At 39.4% G+C, this 26,327-nt stretch overlaps 2 protein-coding genes across 2 annotated transcripts in view; both read right to left on the bottom strand.

The window, feature by feature from the left end:
* Nucleotides 1-1,640: 1,640 nt before the first annotated feature.
* The window catches only part of LOC149208645 (MUS308 and mammalian DNA polymerase-like protein), a 358,336-nt gene continuing 333,649 nt past the window's right edge, over nucleotides 1,641-26,327 (bottom strand). Inside the window, exons 21-28 of the mRNA XM_089396147.1 lie at nucleotides 24,271-24,460; nucleotides 24,026-24,139; nucleotides 23,571-23,923; nucleotides 7,614-7,722; nucleotides 7,390-7,536; nucleotides 7,162-7,258; nucleotides 6,936-7,044; nucleotides 1,641-1,931 (exon numbers count right to left, since the gene is read on the bottom strand). Coding sequence (XP_089252273.1) covers nucleotides 6,974-7,044; nucleotides 7,162-7,258; nucleotides 7,390-7,536; nucleotides 7,614-7,722; nucleotides 23,571-23,923; nucleotides 24,026-24,139; nucleotides 24,271-24,460 — 1,081 coding nt within the window. The 3' untranslated portion in view covers nucleotides 1,641-1,931; nucleotides 6,936-6,973. The remainder of the gene's footprint in view (nucleotides 1,932-6,935; nucleotides 7,045-7,161; nucleotides 7,259-7,389; nucleotides 7,537-7,613; nucleotides 7,723-23,570; nucleotides 23,924-24,025; nucleotides 24,140-24,270; nucleotides 24,461-26,327) is intronic.
* Nucleotides 16,528-17,386, bottom strand: LOC149208646 (uncharacterized). Its single transcript, XM_089396676.1, has 2 exons — nucleotides 16,938-17,386; nucleotides 16,528-16,794 (listed from the first exon to the last, which is right to left on the bottom strand). Exons 1-2 carry the CDS (start codon nucleotides 17,384-17,386, stop codon nucleotides 16,581-16,583), a joined length of 663 nt encoding a protein of 220 aa, XP_089252802.1. The 3' UTR covers nucleotides 16,528-16,580.

The raw sequence follows: 26,327 nt of genomic DNA, 5'->3' as shown, positions 1-26,327 counted from the left end.
CACTAAAGGTACTCAAGAAGAGTATAGTTGGATTCATTTGAATGTGGTTTCCTGTAGCTGAAATGTGCATATATTTGTTTCTAGGGCAATCAAACAACTAAGCTATGCCCTGTCCGATGTTGCAAGTTATAAATCATTAAATTAAGAATATAGTTTCTTTTATGAAGAACCCAAAGAACTGAAGAACCCAACCCGAAGAACCCAAAGAACCCAAGAACCCGAAGAACCCGAGAACCCAAGAACCCATTAAAGGAAAAGAACCCAAATTTTTTTTTTGAAGAACCCGGTTCTTTTGGGTTCTTCTGAGAAGAACCCATACCCGAATCCGGTACTTGGGTGCGGGAACCCAGGACGGGTTCAAGAACCCCACCCCAGGGTGCGGGAACCCGTGCAACATAGGTGTCTATCATCTTTGCGTGTTCTAACAATATAGAACTATAATATGATCAGTGTTATAGAAACTAGTAGAATCAGAAATAGTAATGAACAATTAAATCCTCATATAGAGTGGACCATTCACTGAATCAGATTGAAAGTTGATTCCATATTGAACCAGTGGATTCAATATGGAATCAATCAAACCAACCAGTTCAATACCTGTGAGGATTGAACCAGACAGAGAAGTCTATGCCAAAAGGTGAACCTATATTTGACAATGAGAAGCCCATTCCAAGCAAAACCAATGAGTTTGATCATGATGACTATTGATATATAGTTACTGATTGTAGGTTTTGGCCTGTACCATTATTTTATTATTTTAGGACACCAAAGGTCATTTACAGCCTCAATGTTTACGTATTTTGTTTCAAATATGTGTCGCACTTGGTGCCATTTTGTTATATTGTCCCTTACATACTATATAGTAATATAAATGAGCAAGGTTTGCATGAAGGGTTTGAGTTTATATTGATGAACATGGATATAAATTTTTCAATGAAGTTTTCTTATTCTATTTTTTAATAAACCAGTCCCAGTCATGGTCCAACCTGACCCTCAGCTGGCTTTGGTTCCTATCATGACCTTTTACACAATGAATATGATTGTCTTTTAATGAGATTTAGTGTACAAAAACTGTTAATGTGCTATAAGGGTTCGATCTTAAACCAATCACAACAGACAATAAAATAAGCCTTCGCTAGAAGAGAAATGTCCATTGGAAAAAAGAATGGAGAGTAGCTAGAGCAACCATGGCATAAGGATTATGCCTTTTCTTTTGAAAAAAGCAAAATAATTTGAATGCCTTCTAGTTTCAAACAAATAGAGCACCTTGCATATACCTTTTAAACAGCAGAACATAGCAGTTCGCACTAATTGGACAAGCAAAGCAGTTCAAATGTGTGTTGTTCTAAAAAAGACAATCAACAGCAGTTCGGTTAAATACTGAACTAAAATATATATTTATAAACACAGTCCCAACATCAGAGACGCATGATAAAGTACACGAGCAAAAGATGAAAATCCAATGGCAGAGTGTGAGAGATAAAAAAACAACCACCCAATAAGACCCGAAATGCTGGAAATTGACCATTTTTCGTTCTTCATTAAGTGCCTTTAAATAGGCTGAAGATGCATCATAGACATTCTCCAAAACCGTGGTCGGCCTGAATCTATTGGTCGTTAACCACTTGACCAAGTCAAAATTTTATATTTGAAACATACAATTTATTATTTACAACAGAAAGCTAGGTAGACAGTAGGTGGCCCTTCGTTTAGTCACATGACAAGGAAGGGGCAGCATAAACATTAAATAAAAATTTAACTTAAACGATGACAAGTTGTATATTATCAAACATGTATTTGTATATTGCGGAACCCTGGTATATGAACTTGATCTTCATATCCAAGCTTGCTAAAAAGATGCCCCATTCCAGCTGAAGAAAACTCCCAAAAGAATTTCAATTTCATCTTGCAAGGTTGCATATAACAGAACCCTGGTACAAAAACTAAAAGTGTTAATAGGTTCAAAAGATCCTCAAATTAAAGTTTATAAGAAAGATGTAATTTTCAGATGAAGACTACCGCTTCATAACAATTACAATGTTTTATAAGAATCTGCCTGATCAGCTGAAAGGGAAAACATCCATAAAGTAGTTTAATTCTCATTTCATGTATGCTTCAGAAATAAGTATCCCTGGTCATATCAACCAAGCAGGAAAAAGTCTCAAAAGCATTTTTGGTTCCATCTTTCTAGTAAGCTTCAGAAACAGAAATATGCACTAGAAGGACTTGTGGGTAACATGAAAGAGAATCTAAAGTTCAATGCAAATTGCAAAATAATGTTGACACTGAAAAACAATTGTGCAAGCTATCTGTCAAGTCAGACCCATTTTGTCGATCTCAAGAGTAATCTATAGCTGTAAAATATATGTCGAGTCTTGACTCTTAACTGGTCAGATAAGTGAACACATTGTACAATGTGTTTACAACCTGTTGGAAACCTAATCCTCTAAGGGTTGGTGTGGAAGTTGAACAGCCAAAGGGAGTCCAAGAGACCTTGGAATATGGAATCCAATGGTCACTCCTATGTATTATAAATGTATATCATTCGTTAATAATAGATGTACTCTCATGCTTATCATTCATCTTCAGTTGCTGCCATGTATGTGTCTAACATGGTATCAGAGTTGCAAGCGATCTCCTGCCCTGCTCATATTTGAGCCATTTGTTTTGTGGCCTCTCTGTGCATATTTGGAAGAGCATTTATGAGCGAGTGGGCATAGTCTCGAACTATGTTTTGTGATTGCTGGTTACAGATTTCTCTAGATGCATTGAATGGTGCATTGAATTCCATGAGTGGTGGCTTTGACATGACTGTGCGTCGTTGTTGGATGGCCTAGTGAGTTTTAGCGTTGCTATATGTGTTATGGTATGTAAATTATTAAGTTCTACTGAAAGGTCATGCCTAGTGAGTTTTAGCGTTGCTATATGTGTTATGGTATGTAAATTATTAAGTTCTGTTGAAAGGTCATGCGTTGCTCTCCTTATATATAATTCTGGTGTATTATGTGTATGGCCATATGTACGTTGGAATTTTTGAGGCCATGGTTTCAGTACTCTATTGAATAGTCGTCGCTCTCCATATATATGAATTATTATGAATTATGTACAGTCTGATCGCTTTCAGATTGCATATGGATGTTGGGAATCTGTTGGAAAGCGCATTGAAATTTCTTAAAACACTTTTAATGTGTGCATATGATAAGCCGCATTGAAGTTTTTAAAAACCTCTGTGTTGATAGGTACCACCGAGATCCCGACTCATGTGTGGCTTGTCATACCTTCCACCACCACTCTATAATCCACCATTTTTAATATATAACAGTGTTGTGGCATCACTTGGTGGCCCTACCTCTTTCCCATACCACTCATCTGCATCCATCCCTTTGCAAGTAACTAAATTAGTTCTCTGCCAAAATCTTCATACATTCGCAATGCCTCCACCACTATGAGTTCTGCTATAAACAAACGCACAAAATCATCATTACCAACCTGAGCATACGGATGGGCCGCACCTTACCCCAGAAAAGAATCATTTTATTTGCTTAATATGGTCATACCTCTGCTACTCTGCACTTGTCAGACCTTGTGTAATGACATTTATTGTGGACCTGGAGGCTACCCGCCATACCATATAATGCCTCCGTTATAACATATACGTTGCCATTCATTAACTTGTAGATGATCCTTGTGTATCGGCTCCATTTGTGTTGTTCCTCCTCCCGGAAAGGAGGTCTGCAACTTTGCCCTCATCTCTGATTTTATTGTCATTACTCATGGTCATCATCTTGAGGATCGACATTAGATAGGCTGCTTACAGGACTCGATAACATCTGCAACAACAACATGGGTTTCTGATGAAATCATATTCAATGACAGATGAAAAGCCACAAATCTTTCCAGTATCAAGACAAGAACCTTCATACTATGGCCTGGTAGGAAGAGAGCTAATGAATGGCATGCATTCTCACTCTCTTTTGACAGGAAACCAAGCAGGAGAGCCGCATAAGCTTCCACTATCATATTTTCTGCTTCTCACTGTCTTTGCATTATAGCAACTTCATCATTTGCCTCTGTAGCCACCATCCCTACACCATGTATTGCCTCACCAACACCTTGCCTGGTCAGAAATATAGAGCATAGCAATGCAATTACACCTCTGCGGCAACCCCAAACCTCAAAACTTCCTCCGGTAATTTCTTGTTTTTGTTAGCCTTTGTCCCTTTCATAGTTGCCAGCTCTTCATCATTGAATTCATATGGATCTTGCGAGTCTTCAAAGGAGGCACTCTGCTTCTGCTCTACTGGCCTAGAGGATTGTTGCCCTAGGCCTGTCAATGACTTCATGCCAACTGCTGGTGAAACTTTTCATAGTAAGGATAGATTAACTGGTTCAAATACAGGTAAAACTACACAAGCAAGGAGCATAGGGAATAAAGTTCCAGTTGGCATGCTCATTATTAGAACCTGCAAATGAAATTTCTGAAGTTGATATCGATCTGCAACTGCTCTTATTCTTCTTAAAATGTGTGGAGTTCAAAACTGTATCTTGTGAACCAGACAGCTTCACTGTTTTACCACGCCCTCGCCCACCATTAGCAATGCAAGCAACAGGAGGAAGAGTCATTCTTTTGTGCACCCAATTATCACATGCGTTTGGCATGTATGAAGCAGTGAGTCTTGCCCATTGAAGTCACAATGCATTAAAGACCGTTGGTTATCCCATCCACTATCATGGTCATCAACACAATTTTCTCTAGGGCGTTTCAAAACAAATACGACTTGTGGGCTTTGCAGCGTTTGTCCCTGGTTTCAAAATGCAAATACTGGAGCTAAGTGCGCTAGAATAGTAAGTGCGCCCATATGAGCTATGTTCCTTTGAAGGTCGTTGTTTATGTATACACCTGTGTTAACTAATTTTAAAGGCCCATACATGTTTTATGGAGGGCATACATAAGTCAAAGTTTTTAATGGTCATATGTGATGGCATGGTCTGAATAGTGGGTGACTATGTGTTGATTTCTTGCTATATTGATTGTTGCATAAGTATGTATGGTTCATGAAAGTAGTGTTCTTTTAGCATCACAATGATTGTTGTTGGTTGATTGGAACATTGAGGGTATATGTTAAAGCTCGAAAAATGGCTCTAATTTATGACGTATTAGATTTATTAAATACTTTGATATAGTCCAATGACGATGGGATGGTAAACATCAACAAGGACAATTTTTCCGATATCAAAAACTGTCTACAGAATGCACAGGAAAAGGTTGATTTTCTACAACTAGAATCTCTGTTCCAGCGAGATGAGCTTCAGCAGAAGCGTAGTCATTCTGAACCTGTTTCTATTCAGAATATTGATCCAGACTCCCATCAGCATCAAGAATATAAAGTTGAGGTTGAATCATATTCAGTGCCCAGTTCAAAAGCAAATTTGCATCAGAAGTAGAAGTTCAGTCTGCGCTTCCCAAGCCCATCATCAGACCTTGGGAAGAGCTTATGCACAACAAGAACAGAACTGGCCTTAGATATGACAAGGACGTGTCCTTTCATATTCCAGAATCCAGATTACTCAAATCCCATCCAGTTTCAGAGTGCTGGATTTCTTCATGACAGTTCACCTTTAGTTGTTCCAGATTCTACTCCTCTTCCACAGCGACAACAGCAGATTGTGAAATGCCAACACTGTGACCGAGTTGGCCACATATGAAAGATCATTGTTTTGATCTTCATCCATGTAAGCACTGTCATAAAACCAACGATTCTTCAAACAGATGCTTCAAAAACAAGCCTCTTGCAAGAACAAAGATTCATCTTGGATGGATCGCTTCTTGGCAATGGGCATCAACAGCCAAGAAAATATTTCAATCATATGTCCGAACTTGTTCTAGAGTATTGAACAATCTTGCAGTTGAGTTTTCTCCATCATCTCACCTTGTATCTGACAAGGGGGAAGTGATGGTCATCTACAAGCTTCAAAGCCACATCAAGCAAGCCTGAGCCACAACCTGCCATACCAGATTCAGAGTTGTATCCTGAGACAAAGATGCCCCTGAGCATGCCTTCAGTAGGTGATACCTCTTCAAAAAATTAGGGACACTTCCTCTAGCAAAAGACTTCAACTTCTTGCCAGTTTTAGAAGAGTTCCAAGAATTGCATTAAGCATTCCAGAGTTGTTGGTCATCCTTAAACCATCACAGGTTGAGACCTCCCTTTTCAGGTTGAGGTTCTCCCTTTTTATGCAGGGTGAGACCTCCCTTTTAAGGTTGAAGGTTTCCCTCTTCAAAACATCAGGAGCACTTCCTCTAATAGAAGACCTCAGCTTCTTGCTAGACCTGGAAGAGTTCTGGGAACTGCACTAAGCATTCCAGTGTTGGTGGTCATCCTTAAACCACCTCCCTTATACCAACATTTCAGAGAGCACATTTAGCCTAGTGTTGCCATGCATTTTTGCACGTTTTGTATTACAGCTCTCTTCTTGGACTCATACATAACCCTTCAGATTAAGGGGGGAATGTTGGACACCTAATCCTCCAAGGGTTGGTGCGGAAGCTGAACAGCCAAAGGGAGTCCAAGAGACCTTGGAATATAGAATCCAATGGTCACTCCTATGTATTATAAATGTATATCATTTGTTAATAATAGATGTACTCTCATGCTTATCATTCATCTTCAGTTGCTGCCATGTATGTGTCTAACACAACCCAAACCCTTGAGGTTTTATTACATGAGGTTAATAGCAGATTCCAACAGCAAAGACAGTCGAAAATTAGCTATGAAGCATAGGGATGGATAAATGCATGCAAACAATGGAATATAACCTGTAATCGACTTCCAAGCATTGAGGAAGTGGTTTCATCAAGTGCCCCCCTCACTGTTAGTGCAGAATAACAGAATGGAATATAATATTTTGTTTAATGGGTTAGAAGAAATACATACTCCACTAACAAGATACAGTACATCACAGTGAAAAAAGTTCATCCAACTTCACTGAAAGGCTTTAGAGAACCCCATGTTCTTCCGACCTGCAACTTGACACGCAGGGGAACTACATACACGAAAACAGATATTTGTGGTTAATAGATGTCAAATGAAAATTCTCTTGATAGATTGCTAATATCAATAAAAGACACTAAGTACCCAATGAATAGAAATGGAGCTACACCTTTGAGACAAGCAGCTTCTTCCATACTAGAACGAACCAATGCAGCAGCTTCCCTTACCATCACAGGATTGACTTCCAACAGCAGCTCATCATGTATCTACATGGAAATGATTATTCTCAAATTTTGTACTCCTTATAAGATAAGATAATATAAATTATAATTATATTAATTTCCAACAAATAACCACAAAATGGGGACATTTGCATCAACCATGAAATAACAAGGACCTGAAGAAGTAGTCGACATTGGCCTTTAAGCCCCGAAACCAGGCATTCACTTTTCACAGAAGATTCTGAAATTTCTTCTGAGGTGCCACCAGCAATAGTAGAGTGCACTTTGAGCATGGCCATTTTAATAATGTCTGCCGCAGAACCCTGGAATAACACAATAGTTGGTTCAATGTGCTGACTATTTCCTAATAACTCATTCAAAATAATAAGCTGAACAGTACCTGACAGATAGAATTGACAGCCTGCCTCTCAGCTTTAGCTTGCTCCCCTCTGCTTCCAAAGTTTATTTTCCCCAGGAAACGTTTCCTCCCACTGAGAGTTGTTATGTACCTGAAATGCATCGTGATGAAGAAGGAAATGTCATTTAAATGATACTCTGGGACTAAATTGGAGCGGTATAGCTTTTTGACAGTGGCATATACAAGTTAAAACCTTGATCCACCATAGAAACAATGAAATTTTATAAGTTACGAGTTGCCATGAATAGTGCTTCCTTTTTGGACATTGGAGCAGATAAGACTTTGTTAATGCCCTATGAATATAAATTATTAATAATTAATAGTTAACAATGATTACTATACTGTACTGAGGAGGCATGTCTCAAGAGAGATGACCGTTCATAAAAGGGCACCAACCTAGGTAGATAAGCGGGCCCTCATTTGTAACCACAATATCATATATCTTCTACACATTCAACATTTTTTATATATTAAGATTATTTGTCCTATAATAGATATTTACATATTTCATCTATTCTGAGTATTCTGCTGCATATACGAACTTTGTTTGTAACATTTGGTATCAAAGCCACGTTATTCGATCCTGGCCTTTGGCCATTTAGTCTTCATCAACTTTCTTGCTGTTGCAATTGTTTTGCTACACAAAAGTTTGGAGGTTCTGCCTTTACCCATTAAAGGGAAAAAAGAAAGAAAGAGAAAGAAAGAACAAAATTATATATTAGAAATTAAAAAAAAAAAAAAAAAATATATATATATATATATATATATTATAGGCAAAAGAATATATTCATATATAATTATGATTATAAATCAAAAAATTATAAAAATAAACATATTAAAAAAAGGACTAGATCAAAATATTAAAGAAAAAAACACAACTGAGGCAGCACAGCCGTCGTCACCCGACCCCTACAGTAGCCGAAGCTGCCACCGATTATGTTGTCACTGAAAGCCAGCCAACTGATTATGTTGTTGCCGTCTCAACCTCAGTCACTAGCTGTCTCCACACGCTGACCCTCATCCAACACCGCCAACCGCAACCTCACCCCATCCACCAACACAGCTAATGGACTAATCATGTCCTGATTCTGCATGCCAATCGCCATTTTTGTGCAGCCATCAGTCGCTCTTCTGCTGGCCCTATTTCACCACTATCACTAAACCATTTCTACCCTAGGGTGAAGCCCCACTATGACATGGGTCCCGACTCCCCATGCACTATTGCCTCCACCTAGGTGAGAACCACACCCACATATACACACTTGTTTTGTCATTTATTTTACAATTGACCCCTCTAGTGTGGTTCCCCGCCTAATCCTGCCATAAATCACATGGACCTTCCATGTGTTGAGAAATTAATGGCTACGGTTTGGCATGAGGTCCACTTCCCCTTCCCATCACTGCAATAGCCCATGTTCCTCCACCTGATCCAACGACTCAATCATGTTTGCTTTGACGACCCATAGCAAGTCAAGCCCAAAACTTGCACTGTCGTTAAGATGACGCTGCGCCCCCATGAGATTGAATGGTTGTAGAGCATCTTGAACAATGGTCATGATGGCCATCAAGTTCCAACTTGCCTTGGCATTAATGATCTTCCCACAATCTGATGGGATCCAACCACCCATGATCTTTTGATTGGACAGCTCAAGATGTTATTGGGTTGTAGCTGCTCGACTTTTAATGGTGCCCTTCGTACCCAATTGTAGCCTTCACCTGAAAACTGCTTCAAGGTATTTTCTCCAAATCCACAGTGCTCTTGTGTGAATAAAGCAACAGAACTTCATGAATTAATCTTCTCAGACCACCTTCATTCTAATTGACACAACATTTGGGATTTCATTTTGAATGGTTAAGTGACTGACTCCAGATAAGCGCAGAGCTTCCCATGGGCTTTCCCTGAATGTTATTTTCATAGTCAAAATCTTTGGCCACATGCAAGCTTATGGATAAAGAAACAATTTTTAAACAAACAAACTCTCACATTTGTTAACAGTCTCCCAAACTAAACTATCCTTAAACAATTGTGAGATATCTTTACGTCCGAAGAAATACTTTAAAGAAATTTATAACAATCAATCTCACCAAAGATGATAGGCATTCTTCCTGCAACAAATCGATAAATGTCAATGCCACAATTTGTGTCAAATAGTTTATCTCTCCTTCCTGCCCTTCAATGTCATATATCCATGGAAAACTATGTTTTGCATGCCTTCCAAACTCACATCTACATCAATTACAACAATGACCATGTTACTCACCACCTATGGGTGACACCCATAGGAGAAATTTTTCTCCTAGATGGTGCTCAGTTGGCAACCAACAACCCCTTGCAACCACCAAATAGCTCGATGTACCACCATCTTTGTCACCTAAGCCAGCCATTACGCACCCTTGCCCATTTGTCATGATAGTATGTTTGAAGGTGAGCCTTCCAAGCCCAATGGTATGCCTTTCATTATGTAGTTGGTTACTTTTGCTTACTTATCATGGACACTTTAGGGCATGGATTTGTTGGAAAATGTAACTAGGTTCGGTCTTCATAATTGTACTTGAAGTCAAAATGGAATATACTTGTCAAATGAAAAGAAAAAAGAATTTTATTATTATTGAAATTGACTTATTAAAGCATGGGTTTCATGCTTGGATCATGTATAGGTCAAGCCTCCATTGTAGGCTTTAGGGTATTGTCAAAGTCAATGTGTTTGTCGGTTAAAGACTCCTCCATCATCAAGACAACCTCCTCAACGACTTCTTCAAGTCGGCCTCAAAGAAACTGTCATAAAATGAACTCAAGTCGGCCTACAACAAAGACGCAACTCTTCATGAACATATGTCGGCCTATTTACATGTGACAACCACTATATATACAAGCCTGGGATCTTTGCATTACACCAACTCAAAACTCGCAATTTCAAACATAAATTTTGGTGATCATAGAGATGAAGTTTCAGTGCAATCTCAGAAGAAGTTTTTGGTGCAATCTCAAAGATAAATTTTAGTACCGTTATAGAATGGAAGCTCGGACTTCACAGAAGTTTTCAATGATCCCAAAAATAAAGTTTCAGTGTTTACAGAAGTTTCAATGCTATCTCAGTTTCGGACTATTATGGTGACCATGTTTCCGGGCTACTACAGAGATCACAGTCTCAGCATTATCACAGTTTCAGTGCTATCTTATTTCAGTGCCTCTGGCTGGCTCTGTGTGGCCTCTAGCTGGCTCTACGTCAACCCGCTCTCGGCTTCTGCGCTGATGCCCCCGGTACTCTCTTTGCCTCTCTGCTTCTGTATTCACAGCCCCTAGGCTGCAACTCTAATCACTCCTTCGATTTCCTCAGCAAGCCCTGCCCCAGAAAATCAAATTCTTGATCAACTCAATGTGTTCTCCAACTAACCCTCAAGCCTCTTCTTATACTTTTCTCATTGACAATTCAACGGCCGAGATTCAGTCCTTAATCAACGGCTAAGATTAGATTTGGCTTGATCCATGACTTTTGGACCATTCTAACTCAGCTTTTTATTAATTCACATTAATAATTTATTTTCCCTAAGTTTAGACTTAGGGACTCCAAAAAATATTAATTACTTTAATATCTCCCAAACTGGTTAGATTCTGCCAAAACCATTTCTGGGTCTTGGAGATCTCATGTGCTTTAGCCTCTCCACCAATTTTCAAGGCTAGAGCACGTCCGATGCTACTCCAAATCAATAGTTAATATCTCCAAGCTAAGAGGATTTTTAGGATTAACTGCGTATTATCGAAGATTTATTAAAAATTATGCCCATATAACCGCACCCCTATCAAACCTTCTAAAGAAGAACTCATTTCGATGGAATGATGAAGCAGAAAAGTGTTTTGAAGACTTGAAGGAAGTTATGTCTAATGCCTCTATATTGGCAACTCCAAACTTCTCAAAACCATTTGTAATTGAATGTGATGCTTCAGGTTTTGGCATAGGAGCAGTACTAATGCAAGATGGTCACCCAATCGCGTTTGAAAGCAAGAAGCTCAATAAGCAAGAACGTCTCAAGTCCACATACAACAAGGAAATGCTTGCTATTATGCACACATTAGCCAAATGGAGACAATACCTCTTGGGAAGTAAGTTCTTAATATGAACAGATCATAGTAGTCATCAGCATCTCCTCCAGTAGAAAATGCTATCTACAGAACAACAAAAATGGATAGAAAAAAGTGTTACCTTCGACATGGATATATTACATAAGAAAGGGAAAGATAACATATTAGCTGATGCCTTGCCAAGAAAAGACGAAGAACCATCATTACTTGCAGTTTCAGTCATTATTCCCGAATGGCTTAATGAAATTCGAAGTGTATATGGAAAAGATCTTGAAACAAGTGCTATAATCAAAAACCTGCCTTAGAATTCAAAATTTGAGTGGAAAAATGATATTCTTTGGTACAGGGGAAGAATTTATCTGAATTCAAATTCCAAATTTAAAGACAAGATTCTCAAAGAATCACACGATTCACTGTCAGTAGGGGACATGTAGGATTCTTTAAAACCTATTATAATGCACACCAGAAATTCTTTTGGAAGGGGACGAGTAATGATATTCAAAAATATGTAGCAAAATGCTATAAATGCCAGAGGAATAAAAATGAAAATATTATGACACCCGGACTAGTTCATCCCTTAAACATTCCGGATCAGAAATGGGAAGAAATATCAATGGACTTTATTAAAGGTTTACCTGTGTCTGATGGCAAGGATAAAATTCTTGTAGTAGTCGACAGACTCACCAAGTATGCTCACCTTATTGCAATGAGGAAATCTGTTAAAATTGGCAACTAGGGCCAAACGCCATGTGGGTCATCTTATTAATGGAAGCTGATATTTTTCTTGGATCCCTCTCATCAAGAGGTGTAGGATTGATCTAAAGATCATCCGATTCCGATAAGTATTCATGGAGATATGAATTTATTTGTGTTACGGGACAATTTGTCAAGGTCAACCAGCGACCAAATAAACTCCACTTGTGCTCAACGTTTTAGTATAAATTGAGGTGGCCTTCAAATCATTTCAACACACTTGGACCCCTTCCTCTCTACTTGTCTTTGGGTTTTAGTAGGAGGAGAGATCCTAGGGTATAACGCTGCCGTAATCCAGAGGGCAGAAGCCGAAACTGCCGGGAATAGCTGGAATTGCCAGGAACTGCCGGGAAAAGTCGGAACTGCCAGAACTATCAGGAATAGCCGGAATTGCCGGAACTACCAGGAACTGTCGGAACTATCAGGAATAGCCGGAATTGCCGGAACTACCAGGAACTACCGGAACTGTCGAAACTACCAAGAAAAGCTAGAACTACCGGAACTGTCAGGAATAGACGAAATTGCCAGAACTATCGGAAACTACCAGAACTGTCGGGAATTGCCGGAACTGCCGGGAAAAGCCGGAAAAGCCAGAACTGTCGGGAATAGCCGGAAATGTCGGAACTGCCGGAACTATCGGGAAAAGCCAGAATTGCCGAAACTACCAAGAATAGCCGGAACTGTCGGGAACTGCCAGAACAACCAGGAAAGCTGACACAGAGGGCAGAATCCGGAATTGCCAGGAAAAGTCGGAACTGTCTGAACTGCTGGGAATAGCCGGAATTGTCGGAACTGCCGAAATTGCCGTAACTGCGGGGAACTACCAGAACAGGCGGGAAAGCTGACACACAAGGCAGAAGCCAGAACTGTCAGGAACAACCGGAATTGTCAGAATTGCCTGAACTGTCGAAACTGCTGGGAACAACTGGAATTGCCAGAATTGTCGGAACTATCGAGAACTACCGGAACTGTCGGGAATAGTCGGAACTGCCAGGCACAGCCGGAACTGCTGGAACAGCCAAAACATCTGTCTCCGAAGGAGAGCGCCATGCAAGGGACAACTAACTAACATTGGGACAGTTGTATGGTACTTAGCAGCAAATATACCAAGCATGCAATGTTACAGCTAGCATGCAAGGGACAGCTAGTATGCAACAGCAAGCATACTAAGGACAACAAGCATGCTAGGGACAACAAGCATGCAGGAGACAACAAGTAAGCAAGATGCAACCAACACATAGGTCAGTATGGCAACATGGTGCAACAATGGCACATAATGCAATACAGTGATGGGTACAGTCATGATTAATGAAGCGTGATGAGATGCAGCTTAGTGATGATGGGTGCAGCATGGTGCAACGCAGTGAGGTGCAGCATGATGACGAAATGCAGCACAATGATAGGTGAAGGAGTCACCCTGGAGAATCAATTGAAGCAGCATGTCAACTGATCTCATGTATCATCTTCTTAGAGATGATCTATTCTCTTATCTATATAAGTCAAAGTATTGACTTCTGTTGTAAACATACTATCTCTCTCTCTCTCTGCTAAACTATTGAAGAATATATAAGAAGAATTGATCAAGGGTTTCTCCACATTGGGGTTTGTCCCTGGTTAGCGCCACATCTTGTGTCCTCCTGTCTTGGCTTGTCTTCTGCGATTTATGTTTATGTTCTATCTACAGTTTACTTTAATGCTGATGTGATTGCTAATTTGCAAAAGATATTGAGCTAACTTTGAAAATTGAAATAAATTTCTCTAAGCATAGAACATACCTAAACTTAACATGGTATCAAAGCTGAGGTGAAGACAAAACCCAAGCAAGAGTGAAAAAGCAATCACCGAAGACAGTTGGGAAAGGACAAAAGGATCAATGGGCTCCTCATCCCTCTTCAAATTCACCGAGGGTGAAGTCGAACCAGAGAATATTATCAGAATGGCGCAGCCGAAGTTTCCGATAGCCTACCTAAAGATCACTTCTATGGGAAGTTCGGATCTAAGGATGTAAGGAAAGGCAGATGCCTTGGTTGCAATAAGTTCGGCCATTATGCGAAGGAGTGTCTGAATGGCAGAAACACATCTCTTGATGAAGATAACAATCATTCCAGGGACATCTTCAATGATCAAAGGAATGACAAGTAATGCAGGTCATCAAGGATACAGCCGACTCTTCAATGAAATCGAGGAACCCCAGATATGAACAATCAAATGTTGTTTCTAATAAGATAAAGAAGTGTTATCTTGTATTGGCCCTCTCCTTCAGATTCTTTGGGAATCTGGCTTATTGATTGTAGTGCTTCAAGGCACCTCATCAAATAGAAGGGTGCTCTCTCGAATCTGGTACATATGGAAACAATCATGGGATTATACTTGGAGCCGATGCCACCTATCCCGAAAAGGGTGTAGGGAGTGTTACCCCTCAATTGAATGAGGGTAACTCTATTCATTAACAAGAATCTCTTTTATGTACCTAATCGCAAGAAGAACCTAGTGTCCATCTCGAAAATGGAAGTCAAAGGTTTCAGGGTGGCATTCATTGATGGAAAGGTACGTGTTAAAAAATAGAATTTTCAAAGATGCTTTTTCTCATGGGTTCAGGGTTGGCAATTTGTATCAAGTTGCAGGATGGTCCAATAGGGATCATGTCAATTGACATATCACATCTATAACACCAGAGGTCTACCTTTGGGGCCCTACCTAATGTGAGTCAGATGGTGATAAGGATGCCTGAATTCAAGAAGAGCATGAAGGTACATGTCTGAGATGTAGCGAAGGAAAATCTTATAAGGGGACCATTCCCCTCATGCAACAGGTCCACAGGTTTGGAACAACCCGAGGAGTTTGAGATTCATGATCGGGAATCTCATGTATACAGGTGGAAGAAAGCCCTCTATGGCTTGAAGCAAAACACCCCGGGCGTAGTATGAGAGGATTGATAGCTGTCTAATGAAGCTGAGATTCACTAGGAGTGAAACTGATCCAAACCATTACCCGAAGGTTGTGGATGATAGACCTCTCATACTGGCACCTTATGAGGACGACCTGTTTCAAACCGGTGCAGACCCTCTCACTTGCAGAAGTAAGAGGGAGTTGGATTCCAGATGTGGAATGGTAAACTGCAAGCCCGTGACTACCTCGAGGATCTTAAGTTTTAGAAGTTATATGGTGATGATGTCAGACCAAATTTGGGAAATGCCTCTGAGTTTCATAAACTCATTTGCATTGATGTTCTTGGTGAACTTCCGTCCAGACATATGTTTTGCAGTTAGCATGGTGAGCTCATAGTTGGTTGAGCCTCACTGGATTGGTGCCAAGAATCTTCTAAGATATCTTCGGGGCACAATCTCCCATGGATTGAGATACACTGCCAGAAATATGAAGTTGCATGATTATTCGAATTTTGACTGGACAGGCAGTGTGGAGGGTCACTAGAGCACTTCTCAACGCTGGTTCTCTTTGGGTTCTGCTTCAATATCATGGATGAGCAGGAAGCAGAAGTCAGTTGCTATAAGCACCACCGAGACCAAATACATAGCTACGAGTATGATCTCGTATGAAGCTGCCTAGTTGTGGAAGCTCTTCAGTGAGCTGTTTGTACACATGATGAATACCACTGTGATACTCTGTGACAACCAGAGGGGGGGATTCGATTATTGAGGAATCCAGTATTCGATGATTGCTCCAGCTGATAGACATTAGATACTGCCTTATCTGGGATATGGTAAGTCGATGAGCGAGGAGGCTCCATCGCATTGAGACCATAGTTTTTAAAACCGGAACCGGTGACCGGACCGGTCCACCTAATGAACCGGTTTACCAACCGGAACCGGTCTAACCGGGACTGGTTTGGTCTAAACGAACCGGTTTTTAAAAAATACATTAAATAATTAATTTTTAATGAAACAAAACTATTTTTAAGATGTAAAACCATGATTCCAAGCCAATAGAGACAAAATATGCAAAGTTTGCTCATTTATATACCATGCAAAGGTGAATATATCAAAATGGCACCGAGTGCAATAGATTCTACCTGCAGTGATATTGTTCCATTTGATGTCAGGGTCAATGATGAAATATTAATCCAGCACTACATGAAGACTAAACAAGTTCTACATTCAGTGACTAATACTTTGGCAATGAAAGATGAGATTATCAAAACAGTTTGAAAACAAGAGCATAATGATATACTCAATGCATGAACAATCAACCTGTTTTAAAATAGAGTAAAAGGAAATAAGTGGTTTTTTAAATACAAAATCCTTTTCTTCAATCGATACAAGGCGGGCACGATAGACAATGCAAATCTCAACCTTTTGCAGCATTTCCATCCTGCGGAGTAAACCCAACATTATAGCAATCCTTTTTCTCTACCATAATTCAGAACTGTAAATTGTGCTATGCTTGAAGATCATACTAAGAAAAATTGTAAATAAAAAAACCACTATTGATCTCTTCAAATTTAAAATACTTACCAATTATCAGTCTGAGCTTCATAGCTCTCAAGGCCGATTTTAAATGTACTGATAATCCTAAACTTGTGAGAACTAACTTGTACCACGCTTTCAGCACTGTCCAGATACACCCGTAGAAGAGGAAAGAAATGAATTGCTCCAGATGACTCGTAAAGAATGGTGATAACAAACATGTTTACTGTGACTTTCACTCGTGGCACAGAAGTAGTAATCAAAGTTTCCTCCTCCAAAGGATCCAATTTTAAAGACCCATCTCTGTCAGATACATTAGTTGGTAGAGTATCAAAGGGAAGGGTCTTTCTCAAAGTCGCAGGTGAAAAAATCTTTAACTTAAGCGGGTTCCCTGGTTTTTTGACCAACTGTAGGCGCACATTCACAAAAGCAAGACTGCTGCCACGAGTGAAATTCATTTGCAGGCTTGTCCTCGCTCCCACCAATGTGCTGTCCATAAACCGGCCGGTTCCGTCTTAAACCGGCCGGTTTTGACCGGTTAGGGCCAGATTTTGGGCACAGGAGGGAGCTGACCGGGTTTATTAGGCCGGTTCGGACCGGCCAGCTATCTAACCGGCCGGTTTGACCGGTAACCGGTTTTTGTGGCCGGTTTTTAAAACTATGATTGAGACTAATGTACAGGTCGTAGACATTTTGTCAAAGCCTCGGGAAAGGTCAAATCTGTGACTTTCCCGAACGACTTGGAGTCATTGAGAGACCTTCTTATAAGGGTCCTACATGTTGCATGCATTGAGCTCTCGGAGCTCTGGGGGGCTTGGGGTACTTACTGGAGCAACATAGGACCACAGGGAGACTCACCCTCCCCTGGTGGTGCGTTATGTACAAGATGACAGGTTCAACCTTCCGTTGTGATAGCCCGTGGCGACTGTGGAACAGGATGATTAGTTCTCCTGTGGGTTGGAATGATTAGTTCTCCCGTGGCAACTGTGGAACAGCATGATTAGTTCTCTTGTGGGCCGGGATGATTAGTTCTCCCTGTGGCAACTGTGGAATAGGATGATTAGTTCTCCTGTGGGTCGGGATGATTAGTTCTCCCGTGGCAACTGTGGAACAGGATGATTAGTTCTCCTGTGGGCCGGGATGATTAGTTCTCCCGTGGCAACTATGAAACGGGATGATTAGTTCTCCTGTGGGCCGAGATGATTAGTTATCCTGTGGCGACTATGGGGCAGGATGATTCGTTCTCCTGTGGACAGGATGATTAGTTCTCTTGTGACTTGTCGAGGCATCCTACCCATGCAATCTAGGACTCATGGGAAGTACCTCTCATTTGATCAATGAGCAGGGAAATGGGGCTAGGGACCATAGTAGTACTACTGATTTACACATCAATGTATCTACCGTACTCCCTATGCTAGGATCTCCTCCATTGATCTGGGATCAATGAAACTGATCTAGGATAAGTATGAATGGTTTGAGACACTCTCTTGTGATATTGATCTGGGATCAATAAAACTGACTTCGGGCCAGCAAGAGTGATGTGACACACTCTCTTCAGATGAAACTGACTTCGGGTCACTGGAGAATGGTATGAGACATTCTTGATCAATTCTTTTTCTTCATGGTTCAGCAGAGCAGAGCAGTGCAAGGCACTGATGGTAGAGATAGTACAATCGAACATATGCATCAGCGGATGGAGTTCTCCCTAGTTGAAAGGGAGTGTTAAAATTGGCAACTAGGGACAAACTCCATGTGAGTCATCTTATTAATGGAAGTTGATATTTTTCTTGGATCCCTCTCATTGAGAGGTGTAGGATTGATCTAGAGATCATCTGATTCCGATAAGTATTCATGGAGATATGAATTTATTTGTGTTATGGGACAATTCGTCAAGATCGGCCAGCAACTAAATAAACCGCATTTGTGCTCAACGTTTTAGTATAGATAGAGGTGGCCTTCAAATCATTTCAACACACTTGGGATCTCGTCCTCTACTTGTCTTTGGGTTTTAGTAAGAGGAGAGATCCTAAGGTATAACGTTGCCCTAATATAGAGGGCAGAAGCCGAAACTGTCGAGAATACCCAGAACTGCCGGGAAAAGCTAGAACTGTCAGAACTGTCGGGAATAACCGAAACTGCTGGGAAAAGCCAGAACTGTCGGGAATAGCCGGAATTGCCGGAACTACTAGTAACTACCGAAACTACCGGAACTGTCGGGAAAAGCCAGAACTATTGGGAATAGCTGAAACAGCTGAAAGTGTCGAGAACTGCCGAGAAAAGCCGAAACTGTCGGAATAGCCGGAATTGCCGGAACTGCCAGAATTGTCGGAACTGCCAGGAATTGTCGGGAAAAGCTGGAGGAATTGTCGGAACTACCGAGAATAGCCGGAACTGTCGGGAACTGCTGGAACAACCAGGAAAGTTGACGTAGAGGATAGAAGTCGAAACTGCTGGGAAAAGACGGAATTGTCAGAACTGCCAGGAATAGCCGGAATTGCCGGAACTGTCAGGAACTGCCGGAATTATCAGGAACTGTCGAAACAAGCGGGAAAGCTGACGAAGAGGACAGAAAACGAAATTGTCGGCAACATCCGAATTGCCAGAACTGCCGGAACTGTCGGGAACATCTGGAATTGCCGAAACTGCCAAAGCTGTCGGGAACTACCGGAACTGCCGGGAACTGCCGGAACTACTGGGAACTGCCGAAACAGCCAGACCATCTGTCTCCAAAGCAGAGCACCATGCAAGGGACAACTAACTAACATTGGGACAGTTGTATGGTACTTAGCAGCAAATACACCAAGCATGCAATGTTACAGCTAGCATGCAAGGGACAGCTAGCATGCAACAGCAAGCATGCTAAGGACAACAAGCATGCTAGGGACAACAAGCAAGCAAGATGCAGCGAACACATAGGTCAGTATGGCAACATGGTGCAGCAATGGCACATAATGCAATACAGTGATGGGTACAGTCATGATTAATGAAGCCTGATGAGATGCAGCATAGTGATGATGGGTGCAGCACAGTGCAGTGTAGTGAGGTACAACATGATGACGAAATGTAGCACAACGATAGGTGAAGGAGTCACCTTGGAGAATCAATTGAAGCAGCATGTCTTCAACTAATCTCATGTATCATCTTCTTAGAGATGATCTATGCTCTTATCTAGATAAGTCAAATTGTTGACTTCTGTTGTAAATGTGCTCTCTCTCTCTCTCTATTGAACTATTGAAGAACATATAAGAAGAATTGATCAAGGGTTTCCCCACATTGGGGTTTGTCCCTGGCTAGCGCCACATCTTGTGTCCTCATGTCTTGGCTTGTCTTCTGTGATTTATGTTTATGTTCTATCTGCAGTTTACTTTAATGATGATGTGATTGCTAATCTAGAAAAGATATTGAGCTAACTGTGAAAATTGAAATAAATGCTCTAAGCATAGAACATACCTAAACTTAACAAAATCAGACTCAACAAAACAAATTGTTGAGATATTTTGCAAAATGTTTACAAATTGCATGGATTTCCCAAGGTCATTGTGAGCGATAGAGATGCCAAATTTAAGGGTAATTTTTGGAAGGAATTGTTCAAACATATAGGAACCTACTTCAACATGAGTTCAGCTTACCATCCTCAAACAGATGACCAAACAGAGGTTGTCAATAAATGTTTAGAAGCCTACTTACGTTGTTATGCCACAGAGAAACAAAATAAGTGGGTTCAGTAATTACATCTCGTTGAATAGTGGTACAATTCCACTTACCACACATCAGCGAAAATGACTCCTTTTCAAGCTCTATACAGTTACGAACCTCGAAGTGGGAGGACTTTGCTATCATCGAGATGCAGTTGCCAGTTGTTAAAAACCAGTTAAAAGAAACCCAAAAAGTCGTCCAAACTCTAATAGAAAATCTAAATAATGTAAGGAATCATATGAAGCAACAAGCTGACCTAAATAGAACTGAGAGAGAATTTGAAGTTGGAGATTGTGTATTTGTTAAACTCCAACCTTACAAGCATTGATCCTTAAAACAAAAGGGAAAACAAATAGACAACAAAGTTTTATGGACCATACCAAATCAACGAAAAGATCAGCCAAGTAGTATATCGTTTAAACCTTCCTGATAAAAGTCGTGTTCATAACGTTTTCCATGTATCTTGCCTTAAAAAAGCACTCAGTGAACATCAATCAGCACAAACAACACTTCCATCTTTAGATGACGAAGGAAGGATCATTCTCGAACCAAAAGGCATCATCTCCATCAAGGAAAAAAAATTGCGATCTCGAGTAATCAAAGAATACCTAATCAAGTGGACAGACTTACCAAAAGAAGAAGCTTCTTGGGAGACTAAAGTATTTCGTCAACAAAATTTGTCGTTACATATGCTTTGAGGACAAAGCATCTTTCAGGAGGGAGGCAATGTTATGTAAAATTAATTAATATATGTAATGATTAGTTAAATTAGGCAAAAGGGCATGATCTGTAAGAGGCAACCGAAGCAGTATAAAGCCATGGGCCTCCCACAATTGTAACATCATCTATTCATTATTAATATATATCAATCATTTTTTTGTTAAATACTTCGGTTCTTTGCTCCATTTTCCAACAGTGTTTGCATAGTCCTTGTGTCTAGGTATGTAGATAATATCTTGAAAAATTACTTATTTATGCATTCTTTAATTCTTCCTAAGTCCAAACTTTGGAGAAGAATAATTAATTTAATTAGTTATTATTGGATTTGTAACTAAGATTTCTAAAGTTTATAACTTTGCAAAGTAATATTTCCATTTGACAAAAACAAAGAAAGTGATAAGATCAAATTTTGGCCTTTGATGTTTTGTTTGAAGATCTCAAGGAGGAAATATGCATATGAGAGAAATTATAAATTGTTGGAATGAGTGGGTGAAGGACCCAATTTGGATATCATGTCTAGTGAGAAAGAAGAGGGCCGATTTGGGTGAGAAGAAGGAAGGTTGACCAACTGGGGAGAAGGAACCGAGTTCATGGAGAGAGAGAGGCCATGTTCAAGCCATCATCTACTAAAGAGAGGGGCCATGCCCAAGCCAAGTTCATAGGAGAGAGAGGTTGTGTCTTTAAGGCCTAGTTGTCTGTTGGAGGAGAAGTTGTATCCTAAATCAAGTTTGTTGAAGAGGAAGGGATCATACATTGCAGAGGGAGAGGTCATTTGTTGGGTTGTACTGTGCATAGGAGGGGTCGTTTTCTAGGCTTGTTCTTGGTTGTAATTTCTCTGGAACTGCTGCTGTAATATTTTCCTAATTTATTCTCTAAATCCTAATAAAATCCCTCATTGCTAGTTTTTCTCTCTGGGGTTTTCCATGGTAAAAGCTATGTAAAAGCTTATGTGCTTGGATTTCTTGCTTTTGTTGTGCATAATTCGTAAGAAGCTCAGCTGCGTTAACTATACGTAGGTTTCAGATCTAGATTTTTTTTCTAGGTTTTCTATAAAAATAAATTCCTAGGTATAAAAATTTACTAGCACAATAACCATTTGATTGGGCTTAGAGAAACTAACACCGGTTTCTCCTCAGCTTCTCCCTTTGGGAGTCCTCCCAGTCTCATTGAGACCAGTTTGGAGGTGTTGGTCCAGACTCCAGACATCAAGCAACATGTTCTCAAAGCATGAAAGAGATCAGCTCAAGACAGCTCTAGAGTAGAGCACCTCACACTTGTCAGACTAGCTCCCAGATCCAAAGGAGTATCCAGAGATCCATTAGGAGTTTACATCTTTCGACATCGGATGCTAGGAGAATTCCTCACTCGTACACCCCCACACCCCCACCCCCGCAAGATCATATGACCGAGCTCTCCAAGGGTTATAGAGGACTCTGACAGTGAGCTAGAGCCCACTTCACCCTCCACACCCTCAGCCATCAGACTCAAGAAACCCACCTAGTATTTTGTATCATTTTCCCTTTGTCATGGTTTTATGCATATGTTCTGATGCTATTCTTATGTAAGTTTCTTTGTATTATTTTCAGGATTTTCTAGGAGATGCACTTGCACTCCCACATTGTATTCATCAGTTGTACTCTTTATTCCCATTGACCTACTTTTGCAGTTACTCGTTGGACATTGATAAAAATTATCCTGCTATGTAGCTATGTGCCACAAGTCCTTTTGTGCTCAATGCTCCTCAACATGCGTGCCAAGGTAACAGGTTCAAGGCAATTCAAGAAATCTCTACTTGTTTTTCTTCTTAGGTTTGACAACTGGTTAACACACCATGCTTTCTGTTGACTACAAATGTAAGGGAAATAGAAAAATTCTTTTAACTTGTGTTTGATGATAGGCTTGTAGTATAGCATTTTGCATTGTCTTTGATGATGTCCGTTTTCTATTTTTTGTGAGTATTTTCAATTTAAGAAAGTTTTCTACATATTTCGTATATGTACACCTCAACTAGTTACATTGATGATTGACCAATTCTGTTTTTTCCTGACATTTTTCAATTGTCTTCATTTGAAAACTAAACATTGCAATCCAAATTAAATATCATAAGGCTGATATTTCTATTTCTTTTAACAGATCTTAGATAAAATCACAAGTTCAGCAGTCTCAATGATGCCAAATTTTATTTACACCAAAAGCGTAATGTTTATAAAGTTCTATGGCATGCTAAGAACAGGAATTAGGTGATGAGGCAAGCAGAACCAGTACCCTTTTTGGCGACAATTATCAACTGCCTGCTGGAGCCACAATGACACCCCTGGAAATGCACTCTTGAAACGTTCATATCTTTCTCCAGCTTCACCTACACTGCATTCTAGTTGCTCAGCCAAAGTATTGACACCCATGCCATACAAAATTCCATAAACAAGCTTTTTGGTATGATCTCTCTGCTTCTCAGTTATTTCAGATTCATTTTTCCCTGTCCATCTCGCTGCCATCATGATAAAGACATCCCCATCTGGTTTCCTCAGAAGATTAATTAAAGAAGCATCATCAGAAAAATGAGCCATGAGGCGCAGTTCTATTTGAGAATAGTCTGCTGAGATTAACAACCAGTTTTCCTGCAACCACATCAACATGCTGAAGAATTAACCAACTGCATCAAAACATTGCATTAGATAATGCGAACAATGCAATGAGAAAACACATGTACTGCTGCTGACCTGTGTAGGCAAAAAAAAGTCACGTGCATTGATTTGGTATTGGCCAAGATTAACAGCTTCTATGTCATCTCCATTAGCAGGCACTAGAGTCAAATCAACTTCATGCTCCACGCGCTGTGAGACATAAATCCATGAAGTACAGAGTTGACCCACAAGCAATTATACACATGGCCATATAGGCAATGAAGTAAATTACTTCTACAGAAAGTATAGTAATCAAAATTATCATCTCACTGTATGAAGACCTGAAGATTGGGCTCTTCCATGGATAGCCTGCCTGTGGCGGTAGATGTTTGAAGCCAGTGTCCATGGATGGAATGAATCTGAGAACCTTCATAAAGCCTTGCACGTGACAATACTGAAGCAATTGTAGAGTTTAGAAGCTTTGCAAGCGTTCGATGTTCTTTAATGACCCCAACAACAGGATGATGATGCCTGTTCAAAAACCAACCTTTCAGTGAACACTAACAAACTAATTTCCTTAGTAAGTACAAAACATACCAAAAATTAAAATTGACCATGTTGAATAGGCAAACTGATGAAGAAAACAACTCTAGGTTTTGATTGCCTACTTAAACAACAGGTGTTCTATTCCAATCTATTATATAGAGTAATAATTTGTGTGCCATTGCACAAGATTTCCATGAGTACAAGTGTTTTAACACCTGTAACACATAAATTTCATTGTGAACGTGCCACGATGATTTTGTGAACATGTATCACTCAAAAATGGTTTCATTGCTTACCATAAGAATTGATTTGATAGAACCAGTCAATAAATGCACCAGTCAAGGAGAGAGTGCAAAGCCAAATTGGATATGGCAGATTGTACAATCCTTTGGATTCAGATATTAATTAAATTGTGGAATTCAAAAAGCTACAAATAGAAGAACAGAAATATTATAACATTTGTATTTTTGTACAATTTATGCCAACTTAATAATTTTAAGCATGCATCAATTAATTGAAGCCATAGTAATAAGGTTCAAAAACCATCTTCCAGTTCCAGGATGTCTTTTTGTTGCCGGATAATATATACTTCTGTTTTCTAGCTAAAAGCACCCTGGGTCACATACAGGTCACAGGACCTGTTACCACACAATCTAGCAGGACCCTAGGAGGAAAACCTATGGAACAACTACTAGACCAAGTGACAAAAATGGGACAAAGACCCACTGTCACCTCAGTGAATGTTCCCTACTCTTTACGGATTTTTACCGATGGGAGGAGTCTCAGTAAGAGAGGAATCACTTGAAAAAAGAAGGATAAATGATCTATGTGTGAAGCTATGTTACCAAATCCGTCCACCCTGGGAAATGGATTCGCGGATCCCCAGATCAGAAACGGATTCGGATCCAGATTCACTTGGATACGTTAGAAAACAGTTTTTTAACGAGTAAAAATATCTTGGTAATAACTTGACTTGGCAGTTTGCTAGTAGTCGACAATGCATTGCACTCTAACCAGGATAGTTGCTCGCTGGAAGCTCAGACAGTACATGCACATGCAGTGAATAAGACGGCCAAGATGATGCGACTGGTATTAATATCATTGGTTTTGGGATCTACAGACTTGGTAGTATGATGCCGGGACTTGCAATACTGGGATTTTATTTATCAGCGAGGCATATGCACTTTTGCACATTTGAATTCATATAGTTACATATAGTTATAATATTAATTTAATTATAAATATGTAATATTTTATTTACATTAATTTAATTATAAATTTATAAATCTCTTATATTTTATTGACATTAGTTTAGATTTTATTGACATTAGTTTAGAAATGTTATAAAAGCACTCATCGTGTTTATATGTTTATATTTTAGATATGTTATAATATTATAATTTAATTATAAATATGACATATTTTATTTATATTAATTTAATTATACTTTTATAGCTATGCTATATTTTATTTAGCATTAATTTAATTAAAACTTTTTAAATATGTTATACTTTATTTATATTAGTTTAGAAATGTTATAATTTTATAAAGTAATTTTTGTTGTGTACATATATTATTCAAAATATAAAAAAATTGTTATTTTATTGTCCTTATATATTATAAGTTAAAATTATTTAAAATATATCAAATTTGTTATGTACAAGTTTTAAAATTTGTACATTATATTTTATATTAAACTTTTATATATTACAAGCTTATTATTTAATTCATATAAAGTAATGTGTATTAAATTATTATTATTTATCATTTAAATAGTTTTGTAATAAATTAATATTATAATAATTTAATTTTTATAAAATAATTAATGCAACTTTAGTTATGAAGTATTGTA

The sequence above is a fragment of the Pinus tabuliformis genome, chromosome 1_2, assembly GCF_031772625.1.
Source record: "Pinus tabuliformis cultivar Carrire ecotype Pingquan chromosome 1_2, CPIR1, whole genome shotgun sequence".
Lineage (NCBI taxonomy): Eukaryota > Viridiplantae > Streptophyta > Pinopsida > Pinales > Pinaceae > Pinus > Pinus tabuliformis.
This window is presented reverse-complemented; position numbering and strand designations above follow the sequence as displayed.